This window comes from Conger conger, chromosome 19 (assembly GCF_963514075.1).
Source record: "Conger conger chromosome 19, fConCon1.1, whole genome shotgun sequence".
In the NCBI taxonomy this organism is placed as follows: domain Eukaryota; kingdom Metazoa; phylum Chordata; class Actinopteri; order Anguilliformes; family Congridae; genus Conger; species Conger conger.
The window spans coordinates 4,970,489-4,985,488 of NC_083778.1; the positions used below are offsets into that span (position 1 = coordinate 4,970,489).

General features: G+C 44.2%; 2 protein-coding genes across 3 annotated transcripts in view; both read left to right on the forward strand.

Annotated features, from left to right (window-relative positions):
• plekhg7 (pleckstrin homology domain containing, family G (with RhoGef domain) member 7) overlaps positions 1–3,424 on the forward strand; it is a 27,179-nt gene extending 23,755 nt beyond the window's left edge. For both annotated transcript variants that reach the window (XM_061229224.1, XM_061229225.1), the window contains exons 16-17: positions 290–387; positions 3,037–3,424. In XM_061229224.1, coding sequence (XP_061085208.1) covers positions 290–387; positions 3,037–3,144 — 206 coding nt within the window. In that variant the 3' untranslated portion in view covers positions 3,145–3,424. The remainder of the gene's footprint in view (positions 1–289; positions 388–3,036) is intronic.
• Positions 3,425–6,066: 2,642 nt separating this feature from the next.
• LOC133118927 (F-box/LRR-repeat protein 14-like) lies at positions 6,067–11,909 on the forward strand. Its single transcript, XM_061229229.1, has 3 exons — positions 6,067–7,832; positions 10,980–11,430; positions 11,772–11,909. Exon 1 carries the CDS (start codon positions 6,541–6,543, stop codon positions 7,747–7,749), a length of 1,209 nt encoding a protein of 402 aa, XP_061085213.1. The 5' UTR covers positions 6,067–6,540; the 3' UTR covers positions 7,750–7,832; positions 10,980–11,430; positions 11,772–11,909.
• Positions 11,910–15,000: the final 3,091 nt, after the last annotated feature.

A 15,000-nucleotide genomic window follows, 5' to 3' on the forward strand; every position in this document is an offset into this window, starting at 1 on the left:
CCTACTTTCCGTCTCTTGCAACACTGCATCCTACTTCCTGTTTCCTGCAGCACAGCTTCCTACTTCCTGTTTCCTGCAGCACAGCTTCCTACTTCCTGTATCCTGCAGCACTGCTTCCTACTTCCTGTTTCCTGCAGCACGGCTTCCTACTTTCTGTATCCTGCGGCACAGCTTCCTACTTCCTGTATCGTGCAGCACAGCTTCCTGTTTCCTGTTTCCTGCAGCACAGCTTCCTACTTCCTGTTTCCTGCAGCATGGTGGTCTGAACCTGGCTGTGTTTTCATTTCAGCATCCGGCCTTCTCAACTCCTTCATTGTCACCCACCAGAACCGCTACCAGCAGTGCATCGGCGTGTTTGTGCTGCAGGCCCCATCCGAGTCCGTCAAGGTAACTGTAGTGTAGTGGTTAAGGTACATGACTGGGCCCCGCAAGGTTGGCCTGTAGCGTAGTGGTTAAGGTACAGTAGTGTGCAGAAGTCTTAAGCACCCTTGACTTTATTATATATATATATATATATATATATATATATATATATATATATATATGTTTATTTTGTGAGTATAAAAGAACACATTTCAGATTTCCAAATATTCATTTTCCAAAAGATTTAATTTTACAGAGACATTTTTCTAATTAATTAAAAAAGTAACATTACTGAAAGCAATTGACTACTTTTTACATAAAAACTTGATCAAGGCTGTCTGAGATCAGAAGCAAGGAGCCAACCAAAGTCTGCAGAAGAACTGTGGCAAGTTATCCAACATGCTTGGAACAACCTCCATGCTGATTGTCTTATAGAACTGGCTATCTCAGAGAAGTGATGCCGTTTTAACGCCAAAGGGTGGTCATAAAAAATATTTATTTGATTCAGTTTTTAACTATTCTGCCAAATTACTCAAATGTAATGTAAAATGTGTAGTACATTTATTTAGGACCTTTCATTGAATTATTTCTGTATAGAATGTTATGCAGATGCCTAAGACTTTTGCACAGTATTCTACATGACTGGGACCCGCAAGGTCAGCCTGTAGCATAGTGGTCAAGGTACATGACTGGGACCCGCAAGGTCGGTGGTTCGATCCCCGGTGTAGCCACAATAAGATCCGCACAGTTGTTGTGCCCTTGAGCAAGGCCCTTAACCCTGCATTGCTCCAGGGGAGGATTGTCACTGTTTACTGTGCTCCAGTACAGGAGTGAACAAACATAGTGTATAGAGCTGTCGGAAAAATAAATTAAGGTAATTGACAGCTCTCGGATCGGCCCTCCTTAGTACATCGCTCTGGACAAGAGCGTCAGCCGAATGCCATTAATGTCAATGTAATGTAATGCAACTCCTGTTCGAGCACACACCAAAGCCACGCTAATAACAACAGGGAACTGTGTTTATGAACCGCTTCTCACGCGTAATGTAAGGTGACGCTCTCAGCCTCCGCTCAGGTGACTCGCGCTTCCATGGCAACAGCAGCCACGCCCAGCGCCCAGCACTTTCTCCCTGCCTCAGGTCTGTCAGCAACGCTGTCTGTATAAATGATTGACAGCGCTAAAATGAGCTCATGCATTCTTGCCTTCTCATTAGCAGCGCTAATGTTGGCGACGGCTTCACTGCCACATTCAGGCCCTTATTCATGTACAGTGGGCTCCAGAATTGTTGGCACCCTTACTCAAAATAGAGAAAAAAGGCTGCATATTGTGTCGTTTCAAATCCAATCTGCTGGACTGGGCAGATGTAGGGCGGCCTGTAGCGTAGTGGTTAAGGTACATGACTGGGTGGTTGCAGTAGCCCTGCATTGCTCCAGGGGAGGATTGTCTCCTGCTAAGTCTAATCAACTGTACGTCGCTCTGGATAAGAGCATCTGCTAAAATGTAATGTAATGGACTACAGAGCCAATATAACAGAAATTGTACCTACTGACCAAATACAAACATACGGACTGCACATTTTTTAATGCAGCCATTTCCCTTTGCTCCTAACAAAAACCTATCATGCCCCTGTACCCCATACCAAAAACACTGCAGCATGTTCACGGTAGTAAGTAATCAAACTAAATTGAATCACTGTTGCTTGTAAACATCGCTGTCAATCATCGTCTGTGCTTAATTAGTGGAAATTACTTAATCAGCTTTGATTATTGAGGTGGTGCATTTGGGATCATTCTTTACGAAGGGGCTTGACAAATAGGCTACAGCGACCTCTAGTGGACGGATCACTGAAGTGCAATGTGTGAAAACAAGGGGAGACAAACTGGTGGCCCTGATTATGACTCCTTTCACTAGGTGTAATAACTGGAAAACAATATTTTCTCATGTCACTTTCTGTGACCTCTACTTTAGAGTATCCAAACAGCGAGGCCAATAGGAACTTATGGGGGAAAATTCTGTCACGCATGACACCAGGAAGTGTAATTGTCTCACTCACTGCACATGCTCAGTTGTGTCCTTGGTCACATGCTTACTCACATGCACAAGGAGGGGAACACAGGGCAATTACGTGCCTCAGTGGAAGAACCAATGAAAAAAAACGCTTGGGCAGTTGCCAAACAAGGCTGCAAAGTTTTGGAATCAGCAGAACCAGAAACATCTTTTTTGCCTAATCTTTTATCTTAGCGCTATGGGGAAAAATATGAACAAACAATGACGAAAACAATAATATGTTACATTACATTAATGCCATTGGGCAGACGCTCTTATCCAGAGCGACGTACAGTTGATTAGACTAAGCAGGAGACAATCCTCCCCCTGGAGCAATGCAGGGTTAAGGGCCTTGCTCAAGGGCCCAACGGCTGTGCGGATCTTATTGTGGCTACACCGCGGATTGAACCACCGCCCTTGCGGGTCCCAGTCATTCACCTTAACCACTACGCTACAGGCCGCCCCTAAATAGCATCGATTGTTGAAATATTTTAAGATTGCAGTTCAACATGAATGGAGTCCAATGGGAAAATAGGCTTTTTGAGATAAAATATTGTTATCACTAGGTTATCACTATCAATTGCCCGGAAGCTGGCCCCTTCACTTGTGCTGCTCCGTCTCTTCCAGAAAGCCTGGATGTCGGCACTAGATGGCGCCGTAGAGGCCCTGCTGAAGCGGGAGTCCCAGCAGCCCCGGATCCGGAACTCTGCGTGGCTTGAGTCGACGCAGATCTGACGGCGAAAACATACACTTTAAGTCCTATACATTCACAGCAGAATTTTACTAACATATTTTACGATAAGTCTTTTTGTAAATGAGAGTCGATGTTTTTTTCTTAGATTACGCGTTATTTTCTTGTTGACAGCCCGGGCTGTAGTCGCTGCTTAGAAACACGCAAACACCATTTGTGCACATTTTTTATTTAGCGGACAAGAGCTTTGCATTTAGATTCATTTATCAATGAGCAGGCAATGAATGTTTCGTAAAACGATTAAATATGTTTAAAAACGCATAAGTTTCCATGTATTTCTAAACCACACACCAGGCACGAGATGTACAGCGGCTTCAGAAAGTATTCAGCCCCCTTCACTTTTTTCACTTTATTGTGTTGTAGATTTTATTTGAAACAGATGAAATTGCCAATTTGCCGATCAATCTACACTCAATAACCCATAATGACAGAGTAAAAACATGTTTTTAGAACTTTTTGCAAATGTATTAAAAATCGAAACCCGAAGTCTCCAACCCTGATCTTGGAGAGCTACTGCGTCTGCTGGTTTTTGTTTTCACCTTAAAACCCCTACTCTGCTTAGACCCAGATACCCAGGTGAGGCGAGTTACCTGTGTAATTAATTGCTTTAATTGATTCATTAAGTGCAGAGTCACAACAAAAACCAGCAGACCCTATAGCTCCCCAGGACCAGGGTCGGATAAAATGGTCAGTCTATTAAGACTTTGGGGGCAGGCTGGATTTGTATTTTTTACAAACTCATCAGTTCCCTTTCTTTAAAGGATAGGATCATCGACAAGTTCCCTGTTCCACGTCACACGTGCCAATGACAAATTATTGATTGGAGGTTTATTGAAAAATACGATAACTGTATGTTGTGACATTCCCAAACTATCTGCACGGACAGCGATCTCTAAATTAACATACCACCAATACGGATTTAAAACTAGGAAATACATTTCATCCACTCATGCAAAACGGTACCAAAAGAGTACTATTGCCATCTAGTGGCTACTATTGTAAATTACAAACTCCGACAAACATGGTCTGCATTCCACCAGCGATCCTCCCTCTTGCCCTGGAGAGTCCTGGCTTTTGTTGTTACTCAGCATTTAATTGATCGATTAAAGCAGCTAATTACAAGTCACCTTCCCAGATTTCTTGGGTCATAATTGGTTCCTGATATTGAGACGGAAAAATATAAACCGGCACACTGCGGCTCTCCAGGACCAGGAGTGAGGACTACCAGCCCCATATTAATCGGCTATTGAACAACAATAAATAATCTGATTTTACCACTGAGTGTACTTTTAAAAAGCCTGGACATGCCTGCTGATAAAAACAAGTTTTCAGTCGTCCTCTTCAATTGGCCGATTTGTGGAAGATCCAGGTTCAAAAAGTAAAAGTCCTCCCCGGTATTTACTTCCAGTCCCCTGGGTTTGCTAATTAGCACAATTCTTCAGCCAGGAGGGAGAATTAATCAGTGCAATCAGCTGGTTGAGTTCACTGGTGGAAGAAACATACAACATACTTTCTGACCCCTGGGCCTTACACTTACTTTGCTCAAGTAGAGGAGTGAACAAACATAGTGTATAGAGCTGTCGTGCACCCTGCACCAAGCTCTCCTGCTTACCTTCCCCAGTCTAAAGAGCTGAAACCTAAGACAATATAGAAAACAAACCTGCAGTGTAATTATATTTTAGGTGCACCATGGAGTGGAGTGTCCGCTTCCTCAGGCATTTCCCCCTCTTTATTCGGAGGAGGGAAGCAGAGATGATTACGGTCAGCACCGGGGTCACACGGGTCCCACGGCGGGTTATTGGACCTGGCTGCGTGGCACACAGTTTGTTAGCATCTTACCGTGACAGAACTACGGTGCCGTGACGAACTATTTGTGATTCTGTCCCAGATGTGTAATACTCAGCTGATGTCTGCCGCAAAATGGCTGCCGCGCATCGCCCAGGTGGATGCGACATGTGGGTGGTGGTTGGAAAACTTCAGGTCATGAGTGCAGCAGTTTCTACCTCCGAACCAAAATAGATAAATATTAATAATAAACAAAATTATCTGCAGGACATATTAATACCTGTAAAAAAATAATTAAACATTTAAAGGCTATGAATCATGTTTTCATTTTAAAATGGTCAGGAGTACGGGGGCTGGATGCCCAGAACTTCTGAACAATTATGAGCGTTCGTGTCCCATGCTTCTCCATGTCCAGACATGCCTGTGTCTGTTGCAGCTGTGTGCGTGTGTGCGTGTGTGCGTTGTCTCTCATTGCCTACTACACAACTACAATCAAATGTCTACAACACGATTATTATTATTGTTTTAGTTTATTTCCTTTATTATGGCCCTGTCTATATTCGGTCTATATCACCAGCAACTGTTTTAATTGGAAGTATCCACAATGAATGCTAAATGTATGGAATGAAGTGACAATTTGCCAGTGAACCAAACTATGCTGGATATTTGTTGGCGTTTTTTCACATAAAATAGGCCTTGCAACTACAAAACCGTGAATTGGCAACGTTAATTATCAAATATTAAAGAAAAATATTAAAGCAAAAAAGCCCATAACTCCTTTTAGAAAATTATTGGGCGAAGAGTAGAGCGAACTGAATTGTAAGAAGTTGGTTTCCAGGGGAACTGCTCCTACTGTTCCAGCTGACCTGGGCTGAACCAATAATCCTCCAGGAAAAGGGGGGTATTGACATGGACAATAGTCTGTCATTCACGTATGTCTTATTTTCTTATGATGCACTGCATGCACTTTTACGGTTAGTTTTTCTTTAGTTATTATTTTTATACGGTATATGATTTCAGCCATCTGCGGAGATACCATATTTGTGTTGTGTTTGTTACGTGTTCCCCCGCACCAGTGCGGTCCTGGCGTCCCTGCCAAGTCAGTTTGAAAAGATGAGACAAAGGCAACAGAAAGCCCCTCGGCTCGGCAATGCGTGCGGGCGGAGCGCTGCGCGGTGAAACCTTTATTTTTGTACTGTTGTGGTTGGACGAAATACACGAACCGGTTCGGATTTTTCCCTCGCAGTATTACTGGATTTATAAAGGCCTTTTCGAAAATGTACGAACGTTGGGATCCCCGGGGCGATCGAGGAAGATTGTCTCGAGACAAAATGGGTAGCGCTGTCTAATTGCTCGCTGGCGCTTTTCCGCCTTTGGGTAAGGATTGTACTCGAACCAGCTTTTGGGATTTTTTTGCATTTGAATCCAACTGCGCACCCCAGACGGATCACGTGGACCCGGAGTTGATCGATTTGCACAAATATCCATGAAAAGATACACGGGAAAGCGATATTTGTTGCCCGGATAGACTTTTCAAAGAAAACCAGCGGTTGGTTTGCTTGCCGGCGTTGTAGGCTACGTAGCACACGTCTAAAATGGAGACGCACATTTCGTGTCTCTTTCCGGAAATTTTAGCCATGATTTTCAGTTACTTGGACGTGAGGGATAAAGGTAGGGTGGCCCAAGTGTGCGCTGCTTGGAGGGACGCGTCTTACCACAAGTCGGTCTGGAGAGGGGTCGAAGCTAAGCTACATTTAAGGAGGGCCAACCCTTCGCTGTTCCCCAGTCTCCAGGCCCGGGGAATCCGGAGAGTGCAGATTCTGAGCTTGCGGCGCAGCCTCAGCTACGTGATACAGGGGATGCCGAACATCGAGAGCCTAAATCTTAGCGGCTGCTACAACTTGACGGACAACGGCCTGGGACACGCTTTTGTGCAGGAGATTCCTTCCTTGCGGGTACTGAACCTCAGCCTCTGTAAACAGATCACGGACTCCAGCTTGGGTCGAATCGCACAGTATCTGAAAAACCTGGAGGTGTTGGAACTTGGCGGCTGCAGCAACATCACCAACACGGGTCTGCTGCTCATCGCCTGGGGACTGCACCGGCTGAAGAGCCTCAACCTCCGCAGCTGCCGGCATGTGTCGGACGTCGGCATCGGCCATCTGGCTGGCATGACGCGGAGCGCGGCCGAGGGGTGCCTTAACCTGGAGTACCTGACGTTACAGGACTGTCAGAAGCTAACGGACCTGTCCCTCAAACACACCTCCAAAGGCCTGACCAAGCTCAAAGTTCTCAATTTGAGTTTTTGCGGCGGAATATCGGACGCGGGCATGATCCACCTGTCACCCATGAGCAGCCTCTGGACCCTGAACCTCCGCTCCTGTGACAACATCAGCGACACCGGCATCATGCACCTCGCCATGGGCACGCTGAGGCTGTCGGGACTGGACGTGTCTTTCTGCGACAAGATAGGCGACCAGAGCCTGGCCTACATCGCGCAGGGCCTGTACCAGCTCAAGTCCTTGTCCCTGTGCTCCTGCCACATAAGCGACGACGGGATCAACAGGATGGTCCGCCAGATGCATGAGCTTCGGACCCTCAACATCGGCCAGTGCGTGCGGATTACGGACAAAGGCCTGGAGCTGATTGCGGACCACCTGACTCAGTTGACCGGGATCGATCTGTATGGATGTACTAAGATCACGAAACGGGGCCTGGAGAGAATCACCCAGCTCCCCTGCCTTAAAGTGTTAAACCTGGGGCTGTGGCAGATGACGGAGAGTCACGCTGAAAAAGTCAGGTGAAATTCCCAAGATTTGGGAAGAGTAGGGAGCGAGTGGGCGGGGTTTCATAATTTTAAAAGAGTCGGTTTCACCGAACCTCACAGGTAAATATTTTTGCAATTCAACTTTAAAAACTGTGACGAATTCCTTTAGACAAATTAAGATTAGCCCATCAACCCGCATGTCATTTAAAAATATTAGGCTATTACACGCCTAGTAAGGACATTCGCCATTTTATAGTCCTTTCAATTCGTTTGTTTCACCTCATATGTAACGTAAACAACGTTTTGGCTACCTCGTTCATTTAATAAATCCCCTGTATTCTTCATAAGAAAACGAAACGGAGACGAATCGTGCCTAGTAAATAGACCCATCCCCCACTGCGTCTCTGAGAGTGACAAAATAAATATTTTTTTAACTCGTTTTTGCTGACTTTCCTTCGAATACTTAACAATAATAAACATACAAGTATTTCGAAACCCTGGCTGCTTAATTCCGAATAAACCAAGTTTATGCAAAGACAGAAAAATACACACTTCTGAATACAAAAGCCTTTATTTTTTTCTGTTGAAGCACAACTTACAGGCCTCAAAGCCTTGGATTCAAGCTTTGAATAATAAGTCTCTGCCGCCGGTGTGTTTATGCTTATGTAAGCAGATTTTTGTACCAATTTATGGCTATAATTCAGAGCACTATAGGCTACTTCAAATTGAAGTGATTTCATTTTTTTAAATGCCGTGTTACAAATCAGCCGTTTCTCGTTCGCGGTCGATTGCGATGAATCGCGAATTCGCTCCCTCCTTTGAAATGGCTAAACTAGCGATTTTTGCAACTTAGGCTAATTCTGAAATGTGATGTTAAAGGAGGCTGCGGGGAAAAACAAGAAACGGTTGATTTGACTCGTTTTGTTTTGGTGGGTAAAAGGCCTATGGAACATCATATTGTCGACCTGCAGCAGAGATGTCCTGCTGAAACGGGACCGTGTTAAAATGTACTGTAAGTGTATTTGTAAAAAAAAAAAAAAAAAAAAGAAGAAAAAATGTAATTGTTTTATATTCTTACAGTAAACATTAAAGTTGATATTTATATAATAAAGTCGATGAATATCAATTATTTTTTCGAACTACTGGTTATTTTATTTTGATTATTTGCTGTCTGTTGATCCCGTGTAAACGGAGTGGGCGACTGGGTTTGCCTGTCCGGTTTTATTTAAAATAGTGTTTGATGACGCCATTATTGCATCTCAATAATATCAATAATTCGGAGGTGAAAAATTCAGTGTTATTCATTTAATAATACTTATAGAAAAAAGCCTATTGGAAGTTAAGTGTGGATAAAACACCACTGGGTTAAACTGATATTTAATAAGAGGCTTGTTGCATTTAATACCCCAGCGATACAAAATGGAAGGAACTTGTGATGTCACTCCTAACGATGTTTTGTGACATTGATGAAACCCAAACAACTGTTAGAAACGCTGCCCTGCAAAAACATGGCTACATAATTCACAACCAGTCTTAAAATGGAAGTGGCAGTGTCAGAATCTTGTCTACTATTGAATACACAAGCAGCATACAGGTTGTGTACAACTTCAGTTGTGTGCTGATTCGAACACGGCCAATTCACACAAATTGAGATGCTTCCAACAGAAGGCTGCATTGCCACTTTTCTCACTGTTTGTTTCTCACTGGTCTTCCTTAATTTCTGAAGTTGTTGCACTCAGACCTAACTTCCTTGTCAAAGACATTTAGTTTTTCCACCCAGTGTCACAGCTGGTAAAAGATACAGAGAAAAGTAGCTGGGTACATGGGATTCAGCCCAGCGTAATAATTTCCCTTTATCTAAAACGATAGAAATATGAAGGGCGGCCTGTAGCGTAGTGTAGTGGTTAGGGCGCATGACTGGGACTCGCAAGGTTGGCAGTTCGATCCTTGGTGTAGCCACAATAAGATCCGCACAGCCGTTGGGCCCTTGAGCAAGGCCCTTAACCTTGCATTGCTCCAGGGGAGGATTGTCTCCTGCTTAGTCTAATCAAGTGTACGTCACTCTGGATAAGAGCGTCTGCCAAATGCCATTAATGTAATGTAATGTAAAATATCTTCTATGCGCAGCTCTCGAAAACCGAAAATGGCAACAAAGATAAATGATTCCACGTAATGATTATATAATTCTTACTGAATTTAAATGATTAAATTACTTGTCCATCAGATGTGCAGGCTAACCATTACTTTTTCCAGTTTGTTCATGAATGGTTCTTAGCTCCCTGCCTCTGTGGCAAAATGTTATCTCTAGTTAAAGGGTGATAAAACTTCCAAGTTATTTGCATTTCCTCTCTGCATCTCCTCCATATATGTGCTTCTATCTTTTCCACGCATTTTGCATCCTTAGATTTCATCAGAAGTGTTGCTGGAGTGTATTCACTTACACTGTTTGCACACTGATGGGCTACAGTAAAATTATCAGTGTTAATCAAGTCTATAATGACCCAGCCTGGTTCAGCTCTACAGTGGGGAAAGGGTTCAGCTCTACAGTGGGAAAGGGCTATAATGAGCCAGCCTGGTTCAGCTCTACAGTGGGAAAGGGCTATAATGAGCCAGCCTGGTTCAGCTCTACAGTGGGAAAGGGGTGTAATGAGCCAGCCTGGTTCAGCTCTACAGTGGGAAAGGGGTATAATGAGCCAGCCTGGTTCAGCTCTACAGTGGGAAAGGGGTGTAATGACCCAGCCTGGTTCAGCTCTACAGTGAGAAAGGGCTATAATGAGCCAGCCTGGTTAAGCTCTACAGTGGGAAAGGGCTATAATGAGCCAGCCTGGTTTCAACTCATCGAGAAAATAATTTGCGGATTTAGACGGGTAGACCAGTTGCACTCTGCTCGACAACTGTACTCTGGACTCTAATCCTGTGCTATGACGCTAACCATGTGCTACGACTCTATCCCTTCACTATGACTCTATTCCTTCACTATGACTAATCCTGTGCTATGACTCTGTCCCTTCACTATGACTCTATTCCTTCACTATGACTCTAATCCTGTGCAATGACTCTGTCCCTTCACGATAACTAATACCGCTCCTTCGTAATCCTGCATTACCAAATGACTAAAATTCTTCACTATGACTCTGATACCAGTACTGTATAATTCTGCCATACTGTGACTCTAATTCTGCCGCACTGTGACTAAATCTTGCCATACTGACCAATTCTGGATTTTGACTAAGAGAGACTGTCACTGTCACATTCATTTCTCTGCAGTTCCTGTCCATAACACTGGATGCCCCATTGAAAGTGTGACAGAAAGATGAAGAACTCTCTAGTGTCTGCCAGAACAATGTCATGTGAGTGGGAAGGCCTGCATATGTGGCACCAGCACCAGTATAATAGAGGTAGAATACGACTGGAAACCACCGACTAACTCAACAAGGAAGTCAAAGGGAAGGCTACAGTCAGTTAGGAAGTTAGATAATGTCAAAGCTGTTTTAGTCCAGAGGTGGGTTAGTGACTGCAGGACAAAAACACGTTGTTTCCCACATTCCAGCTTCGGTCCCACAGGCCGACCCCCAATCACACCCATGAGCCCGCGGGGTCAGAGGTCAGAGGTGAGGGGTTGTCAGAGCAACCATGAGCGACCAGCTCACAAACCTGCTGTTTTTCTATGCAAACGCTCCCAGGAGCAACCTCTCACTGCTGTGCCGACTAATCGCAAGTATTCAAAATATTCTTGATATGAGAAAATGCAATAAAAAAAATAAAATGATGTAAGTAGCAACTGTATGCTACATGAGGTCTATGTGTTTGAGGACAATGTAAATGCATAAAAGCAGTTGTTAACCCTTGCACAAGTCTTCACATGTTTATTAAAGTCCCTATAAGACTGTAAATTGTAATTCATCTCTGCTTTTGACACCCTGGAAAGGCCCACTATTTAGCAGTGTGTTTGTTGTTGTGCCTGTGCCGGTAAATTGTGTTCCGTATTCCAGTACTTGCACATTCGTTCATGTAAAATAGCTGCCAAACTTGTGGTTAATACTTCATTTTTCCCACCAGGGGGTGCTCCCCACCCACCCATACATGCTTGCTTACAGGGACACTGAAATCTGCCTCTTGATGTCGGAGCAAAGGTGCGTTCAAGACGGTGAACTGTGTTTGCAACAAACAGTTACTGTTGAACGGTTTTAAATGAACATTCCATTTAGTTCGCATTTTGAATACAAATGGATGCGAATTAGATTTAACAATGCCAGCTAGCTGATTCGTTGCTTGTCTGATCAACGTAATAATAAATATTATATTAATTAAAGTGTATTATAACTAATTGTCCAAATAATTGTCAACTTTTGTTCTTTCCGCGTCGGCAGCCATTTCCGTTCGCGGCACACTACCTTTTAACGTTAGTGGCGAACAGAAAAAAGTTTGAATATGTTTGCAAACGTTCGCTAACGTTTTCGTTTCTACCTGATGGTTAATTGACTGATTAAGGCCACTGATTGGTCTCACCAGGTGTCGCCAGGTTAATCAATCCTGATTAGAAGGGAAGAATGAACACCTGGCGGCCATTCCAACCTCTTATTTTTCATCTATTTTTAATTATCCGAGGTCTGCCATCTTTAAAGGTACAATCGGTAAGATTTTTGTGTTACAACAAAAGGGGCTGTTACAAGACCATTGTAAATCCCTTCCTATCATTGGAAAATGACATGTTGACGCAGCCTCTGCCTGTGTTCATAGTCCTTAAATTAAAATATACAGTGGACGGACCGACGTTCTACCAAAGTTGCTGCAATTCCTCTCTTGACAATTAGTCCAAAATTACCGATTGTACCTTCAAGGACATTCCAACCTGGAGCGACTGAAGAAGTAGATGTTCGGAAGTGCCAAACTCCCATTTGAGCGCATCCTAAGTATGCTACAAGCGTTTTTCTTTTTTTCGAAAAGTCGGACGTATAAACGGTAGACCTGAAGGGCCACATCTCCACATCTGCCACGCGTGTTTATTACGGTTTTGGCATCGAACTGACTTTTGAAGGAGCAAGGACATTCCATTCGCCTAACTGACGTCTTATGAATTTTAAGCACCCAGGTCTGCAAAGCAAAGCTGTAAAATCTATGGTGGCATTAAATGCTATTCAAGTGTCCTGATTTCAAGCTCAATGCCCTTTGAGAGGACGAGTGCTTTCACACTACACTGTGTGTGTGTGTGTGTGCGTGCGTGCGTGCATGTGTGAGTGTGTGTGTGGACACTGAACTATGTCATCACACACTTGTTTTTCATCTCAGTCTTCAGTGAACCCGGGTCTCGTGTGTGGTTAATATCTGACCGGCTTCATCGAACTCAAAAGCTAAATTCAGTCCAATGAAATTCTCCTTAAAAAAAAAAAAAAAAAAAACCTGATATGCGCACACAATATACACTTCAAAGCAATTCACGAAGGGTAAATCGGTCAGTAAATCGTAACTAATAAGACCAAATTGCTTTCACTTGCAAGACTTGCACATGTCCAGGGCACGTCGCAGGAGCTGTTTTTACTGGGTGCGTTGGGTTTCCTCATTGCGTTGTGCTTACGTTTCCGCAGCAGTGTGGGGGCTGAAGGCGAGCGGGATGAACGCCTCTCTTCGTGTTGACTCGATGGATTGTTTGCTGAACCAGGCCTACCCCACCGGCTCGACTGAAGGTGGCCCTTGCTCTGGACAGCACAGGTTCCCCGCCCTGTGGGGGAAGGGTTGAAATGACCCTTATCTGATTCCGTAGGAACGGAATGTGCCGGAGACGTTTACGGTTGAGTCCCAGGGGCCCTGTGTGTACTGCGTATGCTCAGTGTGTGTGTGTGTGTGTGTGTACTGTGTATACTCTGTGTGTGTGTGTGTGTGTACTGTGTATACTCGTGTGTGTGTGTGTGTGTGTGTGTGTGTGTGTACTGCGTATGCTCAGTGTGTGTGTGTGTGTGTGTGTGTGTGTGTGTGTGTGTCCGGTCTGCCAGCTCTGGTGGCCTTATGGTTCCCTCTCTGCGTGCACCTGGCAGTCGAGCTGCACGTTCACGCCTGTCTTCCGTTCTGGTTCCTCAGTGGTGGAATGACTTGCCTACCACTATCAGGACAGCAGAATCCCTCCCCCTATTTTGACGCAGACTCAAAACCCACCTCTTCAAACTCTACCTTAGTCCACCCTCCTGATTTCCCCCACCCCTCCTTTCTGATATTCCTATCCTTGTCTAACCCACCCCCCCCCCCCCCCCAAAAAAAAAGAAATTGCACTTATGATGACGACTATGTTTAGAACAGCATTCCATGTGTGTTTTCCTAGTTCTGGATGTGATGCTTTGACTTATGGTAGAACCTATGCACTTGTAAGTCGCTTTGGATTAAAAGTGTCTGCCAAATGACAAAAATGTAAATGTAAATGTAAATGTGTGTACTTGTGTATACTCAGTGTGTGTGTGTGTACTGTGTATACTCTGTGTATACTCTGTGTGTGTGTGTGTGTATACTGCGTATGCTCAGTGTGTGTGTGTGTGTGTGTACTGCGTATGCTCAGTGTGTGTGTGTGTGTACTGTGTATTCTCAGTGTGTGTGTGTGTGTGTGTGTGTGTGTGTGTGCGTGTGTGAGTACTGTGTATACTCAGTGTGTGTGTCTGTGTGTGTGTGTACTGTGTATACTGAGTGTGTGTGTGTGTTTGTGTGAGTACTGTGTATACTCTGTGTGTGTGTGTGTGTACTGTGTATACTCAGTGTGTGTGTGTGCGCATGCGTGCGTGTGAGTACTGTGTATACTCAGTGTGTGTGTGCGTATGTGTGTGAATACTGTGTATACTGAGTGTGTGTGTGTGAGTACTGTGTATACTCAGTGTGTGTATGTATGTGTGTGTGTGTATGTACTGTGTATACTCAGTGTGTGTGTGTGTGTGTGTGCATGTGTGCGTGTGAGTACTGTGTATACTCAGTGTGTGTGTGTGTGTGTGTACTGTGTATACTCAGTGTGTGTGTGTGTGTACTGTGTATACTGTGTGTGTGTGTGTGTGTGTGTACTGTGTATACTCAGTGTGTGTGTGTGTGTGTGTGTGTGTGTGAGAGTACTGTGTATACTCAGTGTGTGTGTGTGTGTGTGTGTGTGTGTGTACTGTGTTTACTGAGTGTGTGTGTGTGTGTACTGTGTATACTGAGTGTGTGTGTGGGTACTGTGTATACTGTGTGTGTGTGTGTGTGTGTGTGTGTGTACTGTGTATACTCGGTGTGTGTGTGTACTGTGTATACTGAGTGTGTGTGTGTGTGTGTTTGTGTG

Bases quoted from the DNA above. Each gene is read 5' to 3' on its own strand.
- LOC133118927 (XM_061229229.1), top strand. From the start codon at position 6,541: ATGGAGACGCACATTTCGTGTCTCTTTCCGGAAATTTTAGCCATGATT.